At 44.5% G+C, this 17605-nt stretch overlaps 1 protein-coding gene across 7 annotated transcripts in view; it reads left to right on the forward strand.

Moving 5' to 3' along the window:
* Positions 1–17605, forward strand: part of ACOT7 (acyl-CoA thioesterase 7) — a 163235-nt gene that overhangs the window by 68909 nt on the left and 76721 nt on the right. For 4 of the 7 annotated variants that reach the window (XM_083162982.1, XM_083162986.1, XM_083162981.1 and 1 more), the window contains 3 exons: positions 2507–2621; positions 12614–12628; positions 17280–17366. In XM_083162982.1, coding sequence (XP_083019108.1) covers positions 2507–2621; positions 12614–12628; positions 17280–17366 — 217 coding nt within the window. The remainder of the gene's footprint in view (positions 1–2506; positions 2622–12613; positions 12629–17279; positions 17367–17605) is intronic. The other 3 variants (XM_083162987.1, XM_083162984.1, XM_083162983.1) reach the window with 1 other exon arrangement.

Below are 17605 nucleotides of genomic sequence, written 5' to 3' on the forward strand. Positions count from 1 at the left end.
GTCATGTATATTTATTAAATGGTATGACCCTATTTGTAAAAGGTATGGCTAAGGAAGGGCATGGAGACCATTCTATGGCACGGCGAGGACACTTCCATGAAGTGGCCAGGACTCCCCAGCCCTCTTGGCAAAGGGGGGCAATACTGCCCACCTGAAACCTGACCGAGAGCGCCTTCTCGTCGATTTGAATTCAATTTATATTAAACCAAATTAGATGACAGCCTAAAGGCCAGGTAGCACATGAGAGAGCAAGGGAAAAGATTGGGTGGGTTTCCAGACTCCAAGAGAAAGTAGCATCATCAGACTCCTCCTAATATAACCCTCTCTAAACTACCATCTCTTGGCTACCTAATTGGCTGAAACCCATGTCACACAACCACATAAGCTTCTTGGGTAATCTGTTCTTCTTCAATAACTTTATTCAACAATCACCAAATTCACATTCTGCTGCGGTTCTCACTGGGCCTCTACCTGCAGTTTGGCAGCCTGATTGACCAAATCAAAGAACCTGTGAACACTTTTCTTTTAAAAGCTAGGAGGGTGTTTACCTGGCCTGTCAATCTGGAAGGGGGAGGAGTCTGTCATCAGTCCTACTAACAAATGGCCTTTAGTGGCCTTAAATACACCAGATAGGAAGTTGGGCTCTGTTATACACTGCTTTTTAACAGAGCTCCACGCACTTAAAGATTAGGTTAGCACTGAACCCTTATCATACATGAAAATGTCAGTTTAGTTGCCTGTCAAAAATAATGATGTTTATATATCCTATTTGCTGCTTGATGCTTTCCGTGGATACCGGTGTCTAGGTTCTGCTGTAATTCAGAGCTGACACTCCCAAGTTTTCGCACCTTGTTTTCTTTGTAAATGTGTTTTCTTCAATATACAGTCACAAGGCGGAAAATGTGTTGTTTGTTTACTGTTGGCAAAAATACCAACTGCACAAGTTATTTCTTGAAAGTAGTGTGACAGAGCGACCGCAGTGAGTCACCGAATGTGAGCTTATTACACCGCTAAACTTGCTAGGAAGATGTATCGCCAACAGTTCAGTTGATGCAATTGATCTGCATTCTGTAGTTGCTATGGGAACCTCTGCAACCAGACACAATTTCATGAAACTTTAGTTTGAGGTGGAGAAGCATAGCGGCTGCTGGAACAGGTCTCTTCCTATCCCGGAGCAGTGGATATATATGCACTCCCGCATCATTGCTGGCCACGGTGTTACCAGCAGATGAGCGACTGAGTGGGTGGCTTTCCATAGCGAGAGGCCAAGGCTAGAATTTCTTGCCCCCCTCCCCCTATATTGTTAAGGAGGTCCCTTGGTACGCTGTGCTGTTCTTGAGAAAAGGAGAATAATACGGCCTACACACATGCCGATATTAAGGCATTTTCTAAGCGATTTTGCTTAGTTTTGCAAAGTCGCTTAGCAAATGCCCTCACATCGGTGTATGTGTGGGGGCTGTATCGGCATCCGTGCGCGTCCCCGCGCGTCTTTATCGGTGGCCGAGATTGATGGACAGTGTCCATCAATATCGGCATCGGCAGTGTTCTCCCACCGGAGAACACTGGCGCTGTCCGCTCGCTTAGCACACAGAGCTGACAGCTCGCTCTGTGTGTGGGCTGTCAGCTCTGTGTGCTAGGCGATAGCGGCGCAGAACAGCCCGACCTAGCATAGCTAGGTAGCCCTGCACACATCGGCATGTGTGTAGGGCCCATAAGACACACTGGGGGAGATGTATCAAATATTAAGTGGTCAGAACTCAAGTACCGATCAAACATTTCCTGTTTTACAATACACAGCCTGTAAAATGTAGAGGCTGAGTATTTGGTACCCCTCCAAGGTTTGCTCCATCCCCCTTGAAATTGTTGCTGCCCAGAAAGTAAAGGATCATGTCCTCAGTTTTTAAGCAGCTCTAAAAGGGCACTGCAATATCAATTGTTATTAAAGACCGGGGAAATGTTGCATTTGAAGCATAGGTGGGTATTTAGTTTTCAAGCCTTTGTATTCAATTGCTGGTGTTTCTGCTCATTTTTAAAGTCCTTTTTCACCAATGCAGTTTCTCTTTTCTTTTGGGGGGGACCAAAACTACACTGGCAAAAACTGACTAAAAACAGGTGAAAACACCCACAAATTTGACGAAAATATGTTGATCGGTGATCAACCAACCACCTGTTTTACGATTGTGCCGCATTTTTCGCCTAGGCAAAAAGTCGTCACTTAAACTGAATAAGTTGAATTGAAATTCAACCTAGAAATGCAGGAAAGTGATGATTTCTCACCTAGGATTAAAAATAAATCTGCACCAATTGAATAACCCCCATAATGTCTGATTTTATAATGTTGCTTTCTGTTCTATCGGTGTACTAGTAGTTTCTCATATGTACTGTTGTCCAAAGGGATTACGAAAAAATTTATTTGATTGTTTATTTAAAAATGAGCAGTTTTGTGTCCTAAGTATATATAAGGGTTTATAGGAGTTGGTAACAACAAAATCTTCTTTTTTTCCAGTATGAGAAGAATGAAAAAGAGGAGGAGGGAAAGAAGAGATATGAAAATCAAAAATTGGAACGTTTGGAAACCAAACATAGGAACGGAGAATTCATTGTACCTGTCATTAGCTCAGGTAATGTGCTGCCTTACTTATTTATTTTGCTGAGATTTATGAAGAACTGATGCACTTTCTTGCACAATAGTTATTTATAGCTATAAAGGCAAGCTGTGTTATACGCAGTAATCTAATCTCAAGAAGATGCACCTGTGTTCTAGAAATACGGTGAAGCATATATTAAGATATTCTATCAAAATACATGTATTAAAAGAAAAAGTTAATATTTTACATGCAAATCTAAATTAAGCACAAAATGTTTCTCAGGGATGATCAACGCATTCAATTTTTCTGCGCTGGAAACCTTGCAACCATTTTATTTTTAAATTGGGTACAGCAGGTGTCACACATATATGCGGCATTCCAAAAACTGGGAATGAGAAAGACAAGGTTTTATACCTCGTTAAACCTCGCCCTCAATTCATTTAACCCTCCCCCTTTCATTGTGTTATATAATAGAAGGAGCAGGGTCCCCAGCAGCACAGAACATGTGACCTGACACATCGGGGAGAAATTTACTAAGTTGTGAGTACTATTTCAGATGGGATGTTGCTATGGGCAACCGATCAGACACTGTCATCTTCTAGAAGGTGCTAAATAATTAGATTCTGATTGGTTGCCCAGAGCAGCATCCCATGTGAAATAGAACTCCCACATTATTACATTTCCCCTTCATATTATATTATGAAATGAGAAGGGTCCCCAACAGCACAGGGCAACAATGACCTGAGACACTTAATGCTATATAGTGGAATGAGCAGGATACCCACCAGTACTGAGCAGTGACCTGAAAAACATTAGGGGACATTTACTAAAGATGATTACTGCCGATCCCATGTACGACCGTGATCAGCCGAAACTACGATTCGTATTTTCCAATGGTGAATGTTTTTTCCCGGCAGCCAATTACGGATGAGCATGAAGCCTAGCACTGATCAGTCAGATCCATGCGATGCTTCTCTATGTAAAAAGTAGAACATTATCTACTTTTATAAAACAGCGTGGGGTCCCCCTCCCCCACGAGCATATCCAGCCTCGGGCTCATTGAGCCGGTCCTCGTTACGGAAATACAGGGGGAAACATCAAATGGGGTCCCCCTGTATTTCTATAACCAGCACTGGGCTCTTGGCCCAGTCCTGGTTCCCAAAAATACGGGGGACAAAAGTAGTAGGGGTCCCCAGTATTCCGAAAAACCAGCACCGGGCTCAAACAGCCAGCGGTGTCATGCCACAGCCGGGGGACACTTTTTACATAGGGTCCCCTGGCCAAAGCATGAGCATTCATACCCATTCAATCTTAGAAAAATTGACCCTATGATGTCCTAGCCCTGGGTAGTGATCTGTAGCTTCTGTCACACTGGTGCAAGATGTTTGTAGTGTCAAACGGTCCTCCATATAACAGATTTTCATGCATCCGACGTGTTTATGCAATGAAGAGAAGACTGATTTATGTAACTCAAGAACAGCTCTGAAATTTTCTGACGTTCAAATGAAGTTCTCTGCGCTCCTGTTTAATATGAAGATTTAAAATGCAAGGAAGCGAGACAGGAGGCTAGAAGATAGGAAAGCAGAAATAATTTCAAGTCGAAGGAATGGCTGAGAGATGATAACGCTTTTGAATGAAAGATCTTTTTCTCTATTGCAACTTTTCCCTCCCTGTTAATTTGAGTTTGCTTTAAACTTTGAGCACTGAACGGGGTTCTGGGCAGTAATACAGCTGTTGCCTAGTAACATCTCACAAGGGGCGAGCGAGTTCCTTTTGTCTGTACCCAGACAGATTATGTTGTGTTACAGCTGCGCCATTTATTTATATCAGCTTGGAAGCCTAGTTAGTGTTTATATATCCAGCGCAGGATGTCCACATATATTTTATTTTGTTTGTTTTTGGTTTTTTTTCACAGTCCTGCTTTAGTTAATCTTTCCTTTTACATTGGCGTTTAGCAATTTTTTTTTTTTTTAAGAAATACATTTTGTGCTTTATGTAAATGCCTGAAGTCTGTCTTTTGCTTTAGGTATAGGGTTTTGCTCTGGAATGAAGTTACCACTGCTTTATTTACACCTATTGGGAGTTAGACCTGATCGCAAAGCACATTTATTTAGCAAATGGGCAAAATCATGTTGCGCTGCAGGTGGGGCAGATGTAACATGTGCTGATAGTTAGATCTAAATTGCAGTGTAAAAATAAAGCTGCCGGTATTTACCCTGCACAGAAATAAAATAACTCACCCAAATCTAACTCGCTCTGCACATGTTACATCTGCCCCACCTACAGTGCAGCATGGTTTTGCCTATATGCTGAACAATTTGCGATCAATTCTGAATAACCCATATTGTACTGTGGAACTTTTAAGGAAAACTTTTCTTGAAAATGTAAGAAAATATTAAGCCAAAAAATGTATCTATAGATAAAAATTTTACACAATACCCTACAGAATGTGTTAAGGCCCATTCACACTTGGCGACTTTGAGCTAAAAGTCGCTCAAAACAGCAGGTTTGAGCGGCTTTCAGCTCAAAGCTGCCCTTGTGTATGGCCCGGCGAAGAGCGCTGAGCGCTGCTGCACGCTCCCGCAACATCTCCGGGAATGCCGTTCATGTGCTGGTTATACCAGCAGATGAGCTGCTTTCAGGACGGCTTTGCGTAGCGCTCCACTATGCAGCGATGATTTTCATCATCGCTCTCCATACACGCTGGGCATAATCACCCAGCGTGTATGGACCTTTAGAGTAGGATACATAAAATGTTAGTAGGGGTGTAATCTGAAAAGCCGCCATCCTGAATGATTACATGTGGAGTCCTCAAACTATTTTGCTCTGGGACCCCATCAGACCAAAAAAAAATATTATTATTATTTTCTCCCTCTTGGGGGTCCATGACCCCTATAGATGGAGAATATAACCTTGTGGGAGCCAAAGAGCCCGCTAGTGTTTTCGATGCACTCGTCCTCCTGTCGGAGTACCGGCAGTCAGGATTCCGATGTTGGTCTTCCTAATCCCGATACCACACGCCCACTCTAGCACCGGCCTGAAAATTCTTCTTAGTCCTAACACAATGCAACCAGGGTACACCAGGAGACTGCGGATTAATTTGATTTGCGTAACACTGTATATTGTGCATATATGAATAGTGAGAGAGTATGAAGCACAATGGAACTTTTATTGGAATGAAAATATGACCGCTGCATTATAACATTTCATATACTTCATTTTTTTTCTATGTTTTTTTTTTTTTTTTTAAATCCATTCTTAAAATCACAAATTTTACACAACGAGAACTTCCATTCTGTTTTGGTAGAAAAACATTCTACTGCGGGGTTGAGGAATGGAAAGTCGGCAGCGTAACTAAACAAATCCCAATTCTGCAGCACTCTAACCTGGTTTGCTTCCCGTTACACGAGTAACAAGACCGACAATGTCGCAGTCACTTCTCCAGTAACCGCATCAAAGAAAGCCGGATCAGTTTATTCTACCATTTCTATATTCCCCAATGGCAGTGATGCTCAGAAACATGATAGTGGATAATTCGATTGCTGTAGATTCCTGACCCGTTACTTTAGAATTGAACTAGATTAAAGGTCTTATTTTTAGGTCTAACAGTGTCAAAATATGGATGATTATTTGCTTAGGGTAGGATTTCAGAAAGGACAGATATCTTATTAGTGAGAAACTTGGATGACCGATGCGGCGCTTGCAGCTTATGACCTTTTTTTTTTTATATATATAATCTACCTATAGATTGGGAATGGGTAAAGGTGAACAGCCTGATGATATGTAAAGCCATGCGGATCATATAGGTTTGTTTGGCCATCCAATTACTAGTGATATCAGTAACACTATACAGCTGCATGACATACAGGGATTGTTGAACGTAGGCTTGCCAGTATTTTACAGCAGTCCATGATAGTGATCCCCACTTGCTCACATTTTGTAGGTACTTTATCATTTGCTTATTTTGCACTATTCAGAATGACATTACGCTGTCCAGCTTGGCTAACACTAATGTTACCCTCATTCCTGTAGAGCTGGCTGCTGGAAATGTTCTTTATTGTGTAGGTAGAAGGAATGGTAGAATTTCTTAAAGAACAATCCTGTATGATGATCTTTATACGCGCACCCCCACGTCATGAGTTAAATAACCCACAATCCCAGTATATGGGCAGTATTCAATGAGAAAAGTTCTCCGTGTTTTGTGGAGAACTTGTGCTTTGTTCGCCTTGGACGGAGCATTTTGCTCTCCAAAAGCGAGCAACCCTATTCAATGTGAAATGTTCTCCGTCTTTCTAAGTGACTTTCTCCGTGTCTCTCCGTGTAGCAATTCTCCATCTTTTGATGGAGAGCTGGAATGTGAACTTTTAAACTAAAAGGTTTTTTTAAGAAATTTTGGTGTAAAAAAAATCAGTTTTTTTTTTCCTGTGAAGGGGCATGTTATTTTTATTCATGTGCTTATAGCACATGAATATATATTTAACTAGGTGATTCATCGCGCCCTACGGGCGCTCTTCACACCGTCGTAAGGGGCTGCGCCCCCTTAATTTGTGAACGTTTGTATATGAGAAATATGGTTAGAATTGTATGAAAGATGCCCTGTATTGCAACTTAGGTGTCCGCGAATCGCGGGAGGGGGGGTCGCGGAGGGTGCCGCGAATTGCAGGAGGGGGGGTCGCGGGGGGTGCCGCGAATTGCAGGAGGGGGGGTTGTGGGGGGGTGGATGCTGCGAATCGCGGGAGGGGAGGGATTGCAGAGAATCGCGGGAGGGGGGTCGCGGGGTGGGTTGCCGCAAATCGCGGGAGGGGGGTTACGGGGGCGGGGGTTGCGGCGAATCATGGTAGGGGGGGTCGCGGGGGGTGTGCCGTGAATCACGGGAGGGGGGGTCACGGGGTGGGGTGCCGAGAATCGCGGGGGGGTGTGTGTGTGCCGTGAATCGTGGGAGTGGGGGTTGCGGGGGGGGGTCGGGGGGGGTGTGACGCGAATCGCCACAAGAAAAAATCAACACAGAAAGGTCAACACATGTAAATGTTGACATAAGTGTGGCACTTCATTGGTGTCCATGTCGACACATGAGAATGAATATGAAAACATTCAAAAAATGAAAAAAAAAACTTCAAAAACTCATGTCAACCTTTTTCATTGTCGACCATAGCCATGTCAGTGTTTTCCATGTGCAATTTAATTCTGGAGCTGCCGCGAATCGCGGGGGGGGTGCCGCGAATTGCGGGAGGGGGGGTCGCGCGGGTGGGTGCTGCGAATCGCGGGAGGGGGGGTTACGGGGGTTGCGACGAATCATGGGTGGGGGGGTCGCGGGGGTGTGCCGTGAATCACGGGAGGGGGGGTCACGGGGTGGGGTGCCGAGAATCGCGGGGGAGGTGTGTGTGTGTGTGCCGTGAATCGCGGGAGTGGGGGTTGTGGGGGGTGTGACGCGAATCGCCACAAGAAAAGAATCAACACAGAAAGGTCAACACATGTAAATGTTGACATAAGTGTGGCACTTCATTGGTGTCCATGTCGACACATGAGAATGAATATGAAAATATTCAAAAAATGACAAAAAAACTTCAAAAACTCATGTCAACCTTTTTCATTGTCGACCATAGCCATGTCAGTGTTTTCCATGTGCAATTTAATTCTGGAGCTGCCGCGAATCACGGGGGGGGTGCCGCGAATTGCGGGAGGGGGGGTCGCGGGGGTGGGTGCCGCGAATCGCGGGAGGGCGGGGTTCACAGGGGTTCCGGTGGGGGGTTGCCGCGAATTGCGGGAGGTGGGGGGTCACGGGAGGTGCCGCGAATCGCGGGAGGGGGGGTTGCGGGGGGGTGTGACGCGAATCGCCACAAGAAAAAATCAACACAGAAAGGTCAACACATGTAAATGTTGACATAAGTGTGCCACTTCATTGGTGTCCATGTCGACACATGACAATGAATATGAAAAAATTAAAAATAAATCTTCAAAAACTCATGTCAACCTTTTTCATTGTCGACCATAGCCATGTCAGTGTTTTGCATGTGCCATTTAATCCTGGGGCTGCTGCGAATTGCAGGGGGGGGGGGTGCCGCGAATCGCGGGAGGGGGGTCGCAGGGGGGGTGCCGCCAATCGTGCAAGGGGGGTCGCGGGGGGGTTCTTTTTGCCGCGAATCGCGGGAGGGAGGTCGCGGGGGGGGGGTGTTTTTCCCGCGAATCGGGGGGGGGGGTCACGGGGGAGGGTTTGCCGCGATTCGTGGGAGGGGGGGTCGCGGGGTGGTGGTTATGCCGCGAATTGCGGGAGGGGTCGTGGGGGGGTTCTTTTTGCAGCGAATCGCGGGAGGGGGGGGTCGCGGGGGTGTTTTTGCTGCGAATCGCGGTAGGGGGGGTCGCAGGGGAGCGGGTGTTTTTGCCGCGAATCGCGGGAGGGGGGGCGCGCGGGGGGGAGGTTTTGCCGCAAATCGCGGGAGGAGGGCGCTCACCTGGTGGCTGTGGAGTAGCAGTGCTGGGCAACATGGGAAGGCAGTGGGTGTCTGGCACTGTCTGTGGGCTCACTGGTAAGGTTCTCTGTCACATACCTCCCAACATGACCCTCTCCAGGAGGGACACAATGCTCTGTTTCTAGACTTAATGTATGATTGCCATCACCTGTTTTAAACAGGTTAATTTCTCAGAAAGGTGTTCAGCACAGATGAAGGCAATCACACATTAAGAGGAAAGTCCAGGAACAGAGCGTTATAGACACAGACACCCACTTTGAGTGACAGATGTAGCCAAATATATAGGAGATTTTAAAAAAAAAAATATTTTTTTAAATTTTTTTTTTTTTTTTTTACACAGTGCAGCCAGCAGGGGGCCGGAGCGCTCGAGCCGCTCATTAGATATTCATATATTCACTGCACCCGAACGTAACTATGCACAAACGGATGCAGTGAATACTGGGTCCCCCGCTGGCTATAGGGGGGTGCAGCCTGGGTCCTGGAGAGCCCCCCTCCCCTCCACAGTCCTCTGGAGCAGCCAGGGAGACTTTAATCTCTCTGGCTGCTTCCGGCTCCCTGAAAGCTCCCTGCTCCCTGCAGGGGTTAAGACTCTCCGCGAGTGGCGGAGAGCATCAGCCACATTGAATAGAGGGAGCAGGAGTGGCAGAGAGCCCTCCGGAACACGGAGAGTGCATGGAGAGCGAAATAAAACGCTCTCCATGCACGGAGAACTTTTTCATTGAATACTGCCCTATGTGTTAATTATTAGTGCATGGCAAACTACTTGGTCTTTTGACAGCACTGCCCTCAGCCGTGATTACACTAGCACTGTTAAATACCATGGTTCTGCCAGCACTGGGCCCTGCCGCGGTTCCTTCCTGATTATGGCATTATTGATCATGCCACAGTGCATACAGTTTTCCAAAAATACAACTCACTACTTCCACCAATTTAGTAAATATGTACACTCGACAATGGTGGTGTGCCCTGCATTCTCACTGGCATGTACAGCTAATGGTACCATCCACACTGGAAAGTAATTATATAATTAATGGGACTTACCCCATATTAGAAGACAATTTAGATCAAAGCAATCCCAAAATAATACTGTAAGGTAGTGTAGTGTTATAAAATGCTAGTTTTTACCGTATGCTATTTTTTTTTTAGTGTCTTATTTCAGGCAACCTACCCGGTTGCACGCTGTGGAGGTAGACGCTAGAAGAAGAAAAAAATAAGGGCAATGTTTCAATACCCTTGTTACTCTAGAGCAGGGGTGGGCCAAAGTGGCAGTCCAGCTGTTGAGGAACTACACATTCCAGCATGCCTTGCCTTAGTTTTGCTATTTGACCATGCTAAAACTGGTGCAAGGCATGCTGGGATGTGTAGTTTATCAACAGTTGGAGGGCTGTTATTGCCCACTCCTGCACGGTTTCACAAACAGGAAACCGGCAATGAAGTAAAACCATAGTTGCCTACCCCCCTGCATTCTGTTGGAGACTCCCTGAAATAACAGCAATCTCCCGCTCTCCCTGATTAGTCTAGCAATCTACCTTGTTTCACCTAGCCCACATTACACTGTTACATTTTTTGGGGGAAAAAGAAATGAGAAATAGATACATTTACATTGAATCATCAGCACAATTTCCTAACACTTTTACGAAGTATAGTAACTCTTACCAACTGCTTTGGGGCTCATTTACATTTTGATACAAGTCATTTTAAAAGTAGGGATTGTCATCGTTGTTATTGCCATCGATGGTTGCCATTGATGGCAATTCTGCAATTGGCCATCGATAGTGCTAAACTATGAAATGGCTGACCACCGATATTTTTACATATCGATGGTCATCTATTGTACTTGTTTGGCCTGTGGGCTAATCAAAGCACGGGGGCGGGGCTTTGCGGGTGTCAGGGGTGTCCCGGCACTTTTGGAAAAAAAAAAGCTAAACATCGTTTTGCTGTTCCATCGATGGAGGGAAACCATCTGGTTCTCCCCCATCGATGGCAAAAAGTATTCGACATTGGCCATGAACCATCAATGATTTCGAATATTTATTCCCTATTTAAAAGAGTCCCCTCAGATGTACCAGAACACACCGACGCTTCTAGGTGCCATGTTCACAATCTTTTCACAATCTCTCCATATATGGAACTAGACACACCCCTGGCGCACTGTGCAAAATTCTACTACCAAATATAATCTCCCTGAAACTAGTTTTCAAACGTAGGCAAGTATGAGGTAAACTGTTGTGATCCTTAAGAAATAGATTACATAAATGAAAATAAAAACAAGGTCATTTCGAAGGGATTGTCATGTTGTGTGTGTGTGTGTGTGTGTGTGTGTGTGTGTGTGTGTGTGTGTGTGTGTGTGTGTGTGTGTGTGTGTGTGTGTGTGTGTGTGTGTAACAGGTTACAGACCCACTATTATGTAAAAGGGGAAAAAATTCCCTGAACATAAAAGGTTTAAAAAAAATCTATAAACTGCAGACAAGCGCTATAAGCCATTCTGCTTGGGTTTATTTTCTGTAAAGACACTGGTAAACAGAAACCACACTTAATCTGATCTGATGTTCCAAATAGGGAGCTTTATTATTTTATACCTGGAGAGTGAAGTTGGAGATCTCTGTGGTAACCAGATCTCCCGTGCAGCTGTCACTGCTGTTTATTGCTTTTGCAGTTCCTTTGGGTATTTGACATCGTGAGGTAATATGAACATTTTAATCTATTACTGTGCTGTCCTGCGGATAATTCTTTACTAGTGCTGGCTCCAAATTCACCTTACTTCTGTGCCACTGGCTTATTGGTCTCTCACTGCTTCCCGTGTATTGAATTAGTGCTTAAATTGGTGCCAATTCGGTGTCTCAGGACTCATTTGTAACCAGGTAGTTGGATGTCCAATGACACACTTTATCGTTGAACTATATTTTAAATATAAATGGAATACACTGCTGTTCGGGTATATTTATTACAAAGTTTGTGAATACATGGCTTAGCATTTACTACCAACTGGGCAGCCATTTTGTGCGTTATGCTTCAGTGATGTCACTAATACCTCATAAACTAATAGGCTGCATTGTCATGAATATTGAATCATCACACAAAATGGCTGCTTCTGTCGTGTAAAAGTAATTGATTCAAACTGACTGGCAGCCATTAACATAATTACAAACCTATCATTAATTTACATTTTATAATGTGCTTTCTAAATATTTGACTAAAGTGAGATATTTGCTGTCTGGAATTAGCTAAACCGTGATAAAGAGAGAGAGAAACTACTAACCAGTCAGCTCGTAACTGTCATTTTTCACAGCCTGTAACATGACAATTGGGGGCTGATTTGGCTGGTACTTCATCACAGTCCATTTTATAATTTTTCTGAAGCTAGATGCATCTGGTCTGTTGTGAGAAATTGAGGATATGCAAAAATGGTACGCGGTGCAATTGGGTACTGAATAACCCCCTAAGTCATACTACGTCATACATTTGAGAGGTTATATATGTTTTTAGGGTTTTTGTTTTAAGAAATCCTAAAAATTTTGCCATTTCAATAATTGTGTATGTGTTTTATTCTTGCTTCAGATAGACAAAACAAGGGTAAGTAATCTGTCATATGTCAATGTCCTGACTTTGCTTTATTTTGTGCATGTATGAAAGCAGGACTGAGGGGGAGAGAAAATGAGCCACTGAAGTGTACTGGAAGCTGAAATGATGGATATTATTTATTACCACAGCGCATCAATATCTTTTTTTTTTTTTTTTTTTTTATTGTTACAAAGAATGTTTTTTTAGTACAAAAGAATAGTAAATCCTTTACAAGGAATCCTTGGGAAATCGTGCGTCACACAGATCATAAACTTTACCAAAGAAGTTAATAAATCCCTCATCCCTCTCTCCCACATACACAGAATTATAATCCTGTGATGTTGCAGCAATAGACTGACTGGTAAAAATCACGATCACACAGAACCTATCAATCCCAAATATGAGCACTTTAATCATTGCAATGAGATGTGTCTGCCACAAGCCCTATATATATATATATATAGCAGGGTGCGGATCATTTAGTCGACCATAAGTTGGTCGACATGGGTGTCTAGCGACAGGTCATTCGGTGTCTAGCGACAGGTCATTCGGTCGACACAAGCATTATGTCGACATGGGGTTTTTCACAGTTCGCTCGCCATGCTTCGGGCACACTATTTTATTCTCCCACCACGCCCCAGTGCAGGGCTGGGCAACACCGGCCCTCCAGATGTTTATGAACTACACATCCCAGCATGCCTTGCATCAGTTTCAGCATGGCCACATAGCAAAACTAATGCAAAGCATCCTGGGATGTGTAGTTCACTAACATCTGGAGGGCCGGTGTTGCCCAGCCCTGCCCTAGTGGATGGTAGGGCATGAAATGCTGCATGTCAGCTCAAAAAACATTGAAAAACCCCATGACGACCTTTTGTCTGTCGACCTAGACCAGGCATGTCCAACGTTGGCCCTCCAGATGTTGTAAAACTACACATCCCAGCATGCTTTGCAATAGTTTTAGCATTCTCTAATAGCAAAACAGTGGCAAAGCATGCTGGGATGTGTAGTTTCACAACATCTGGAGGGCCAACGTTGGACATGCCTGACCTAGACCCATGTCGACCTTGCTAGTCCCTCCGGCCACACCCCGCCCCCTTGCACGGTGTGTTCGCCCATGTGGCTGCATAAGGATGTTTTACAGCCCATGGGGAAACACCCACATCATTCGATGGTCGCCGACCATCAAATGATGTGGAAGGTGCATGCATATCTAAGTTACTCTCGGGTGACAGGAACTGGGTGGGCAGCCGGTGATGTCAGCTGCCTGCCCCTCTTACGCGCGTCACCGGGTGATTTCCATGGGAACCCCCAGCATTTTCATGGATGCCCATGAAACACTGGCTGTTCCCATGGGTGCGTCCTCCGGCTCCACGCCCGCAGTCTTGGGTGCGTGTGCCATACTAACAGTCTGTTCGCCATGGCCGCACACACCTGTTGCATGCACATCTGCAGAAATACGCATGCACACTTCACAAACATTGGGGGTTATTCTAGTTCACTCTTTCTGACAAATTCCTTCTTAGATGGACAAAACCATGTGCACTGCAGGGGGGGCAGATGTTACTTGTGCAGAGAGAATTAGATTTGGGTGGGGTTTTACTTCAAAGTGAGATCTATATTGCAGTGTAAAAATAAAGCAGCCGGTATTTACCCTGCACAGAAACAAAATAACTCACCCAAATCTACTTCTCTCTGCACAAGTAACATCTGCCCCCCCCTGCAGTGCACATGGTTCTGTCCATCTAAGAAGGATTTTGTCAGAAAGAGTGAACTAGAATAACCCCCATTGAATAGGCATGCGAATGCGAACGGACCAGAATGACCCCCATAATGTTGTTGTTTTTCTAAAGTGCCGCATTATTCTATAGTGCTGGTCCCCGATCATCCAAATGCACTGCTTCCTTCCAATAACGTTCCCCCCGGTACATTGTCTCTGCTAATAATTATTCTCGTACAATAGTGGCCTTTTGTTGAAAAAAATTATTCAGCGAGTAATTAGAATTTCCCAAATGTAAACATGGCAATTATCGTCTCCGCTCTTCCAGCGATCAATTCTCTGGACGATATCTTTGTTCGGGGACTGTGTCGGTAATGTCATCATACATGTGCAGTTTCTCATTTGGACCATCTTCCACGAGGCGTGCACTCTAATTGATTCAGGTGATGCCCATTTATGTAACAAGATATCGCAGTTTAAAGTGTTCCGCACCAGAGATTTTATTCTCCGAGGTCTTCCATGCAAAGACGACAATTAAAAAAACACAGGAAACAATCCAAAACTGTCAGAGAGCTCCTCTGAGCACAGAAGGAAGAACAGTGATTCATATATTGGATATAGCAGTCACGTAGTTACTAGATAAGCCGATTTTCTTCCATAATCCTTCTCGCAAACCAAATTGGAAAAATTTGTTCTAGCAACACGGCCTCTTTCAGTATTGCTTGTTTGACGGAACATTGGTAGTGAATGAGAACTTTTTGAGTTTAGGTACATAGCTAGCTTTTTCTCCCCTGTTTTTAAATTGGTGAATCTACTCCTGTAGACCCCAGGCCACAAAGACAAAATGTTTACTGCAGACCTGTCTTTGAGCTTGAACATTGATGGACGTTGTTTCCATTCTCTTGTAAATGTCTGATGACTTCAGCTCGACGCATGCTCCCCGATGGTCCTGCCATGGTGGGGGCAATGCAGGGTAAGACTCTGTTTGATAGACATACTGCATCAGTTAAAGCTGCACAGATGGCGAATGGTTCGGACATGGTTTCCCCTGTTGCCATGAGACACCGGCGGTGGTTGTTACTGAAGATGCAGCCCGAACCCTATAGGGTCCTCCAATGAATCAGGCCTTTGATCCATTATCCCATTTCCTACAAACCTAGTAATTCCGCCCACTGTGGAAACGTTATTATAATTAGTTGAATGCTTATTAGATAGTCCAATTTGGTAGATATGGTCCTTCATATCCATCACAACATTGAGGGACCAACCCTGGACCTCCTACTGTTACCTGAATGAAACCAGCAGAACGTCTTGACAGCTGCGATTAGAAATTTATTGGAGAGGACTGGGCTGGTCCATGAAGGCCCCCCGGGGATAATGTAATGGGAGGGGTGTTACCAGTCATTGGGTAGCTGTTGTAATTGGCTTGATGAGCATGGCAGAATGGAGCATGAAGGGGAACAGATGCTCAGGGCCCACAACATGTCTCACGAGTCGCAGCATGCTGCAAAAGTGGGTTCGGTCATCCTATGGTGGAGGCAAGATCCAACCCACGCCATGCAAATCTAATGCCAGAGTGAATGGCTACAAATACATTACAGCAGGTCTGGACACCACTATGAAACAGCTAGGGTAATGGAGCTAGTAATCAAAGAAGTATATGTTGTGAATGAGATTACACAGAAACATAATCTTGCAGTTAGTCGCACCCTCGCTTGCAAGTTATTCCATTTTGTCATGGTGTTCACACACCTCCAACATCACACTAGGGTGCGCCCAGGGCTATTTTTGTGCAGGCTCCAGCAGGAACTGTGGCCCTTATTCTAGCTCACTCTTTCTGACAAAATATTTCTTAGATGGACAAAACCATGAGCACTGCAGGTGAGGCAGGTGTTACTTGTGCAGAGATAATTAGATTTGGGTGGGGTTTTACATCTGCCTCACCTGCAGTGCACATGGTTTTGTCCATCTAAGAAATATTTTGTCAGAAAGAGTGAGCTAGAATAAGGGCCACAGTTCCTGCTAGATCCTGCACAAAAATAGCCCTGGGTGCGCCCAAACTGTATACTTTAACAGTGGTTCACATTTGCTGACAAACCTCGGAACCTGCAAGCTGCAGCTGGACCTTTGAAGGCATCTCTGCTGTTCTTCAGCCCTATCACTGGTACTGCCCAGATCCTGGATTCTTGCTCCTCCCAATTGGCCCCTCCCTCATTTCCCCTGATGGCCGCCTCTGCTATCTGCAGTGACTATAGGACAATAAACATGGAATGCTGAGTGTTGCATGAGATGGGGGCGTTACTGTCTTCAAATGGGCAACACCTAGTAATAAGATGCAAATAGAACAAGTGTGCTATAAATAAAATCTCGTTTGATCCGTCTAATTCAGGTCACTTTCTGGTGGGTGGCTGTGGGCTTCAGCATCATTTCTTCTATTTGCATATCATTATTGAATAGACCTTGTTACATGTTGAGATTAATGTTTGTGGGTTTCTCATTCATTTACATGCCATTGTAAATTAAAATTAAAATGTTGCAATGTCACATTTTATAGAATGAATGTTCTTTTGTGAGCTTCTGCATTATCTGCATTTTGCAGTCAGTTTTGTGTGTGGGGGAATATACACCGTATCCTGCTGACAGGTCTCTGGGGCGTAGCTCGGGTGCTGCTGTCCTCTGTCCTGTATCATCGCATTTACAGTTTGTTACGTTACTCCAGAGACTAGCGTGCTGTGGTTCTCCGGCAACTAAACGTCCAAATCCGAATGCAATCAATTTTTTATATTGATTTAATGACCATTTTAAGCATGTATTGGAAATGTTACTAACCTAGGCAGCAGACTTCGCTTCGGTTGGGAGTAATTCTGGGTAATCTATAGACACCCCTGCCGCACCCTTTCCAATATATCTTATTTTGTATTTTTTGTGTTTTTTTTTTCTCCCCAGATCCATATACAGTGGGATATAGTCAGTCCAGTCTGATTCATTTAGTGGGACCATCGGACTGTACGTTGCATGGCTATGTGCACGGAGGTAGGTTCCTTCTGCTTACAATATTAATGGCAATTTTGGTGATTATTGAAATGTAAATGAGCTTGTTACACATTAGTAATGCTGCTCTGGCTGATGGAAGTTGCCCATAGCAATGCAATGCAATAGCGAAAGGATAGATCGAATCTCAAATGGTTGCTATCGGCAACATCACATTTTTTCATTTTAGATGGTTTAGAAAATTGCTCCCTAGTGTTCTCCATTCTCCCTGTGGTTCTGGT

Source organism: Crinia signifera, chromosome 19 (assembly GCF_055691185.1).
Source record: "Crinia signifera chromosome 19, ASM5569118v1, whole genome shotgun sequence".
Taxonomy (NCBI): Eukaryota; Metazoa; Chordata; class Amphibia; order Anura; family Myobatrachidae; genus Crinia; species Crinia signifera.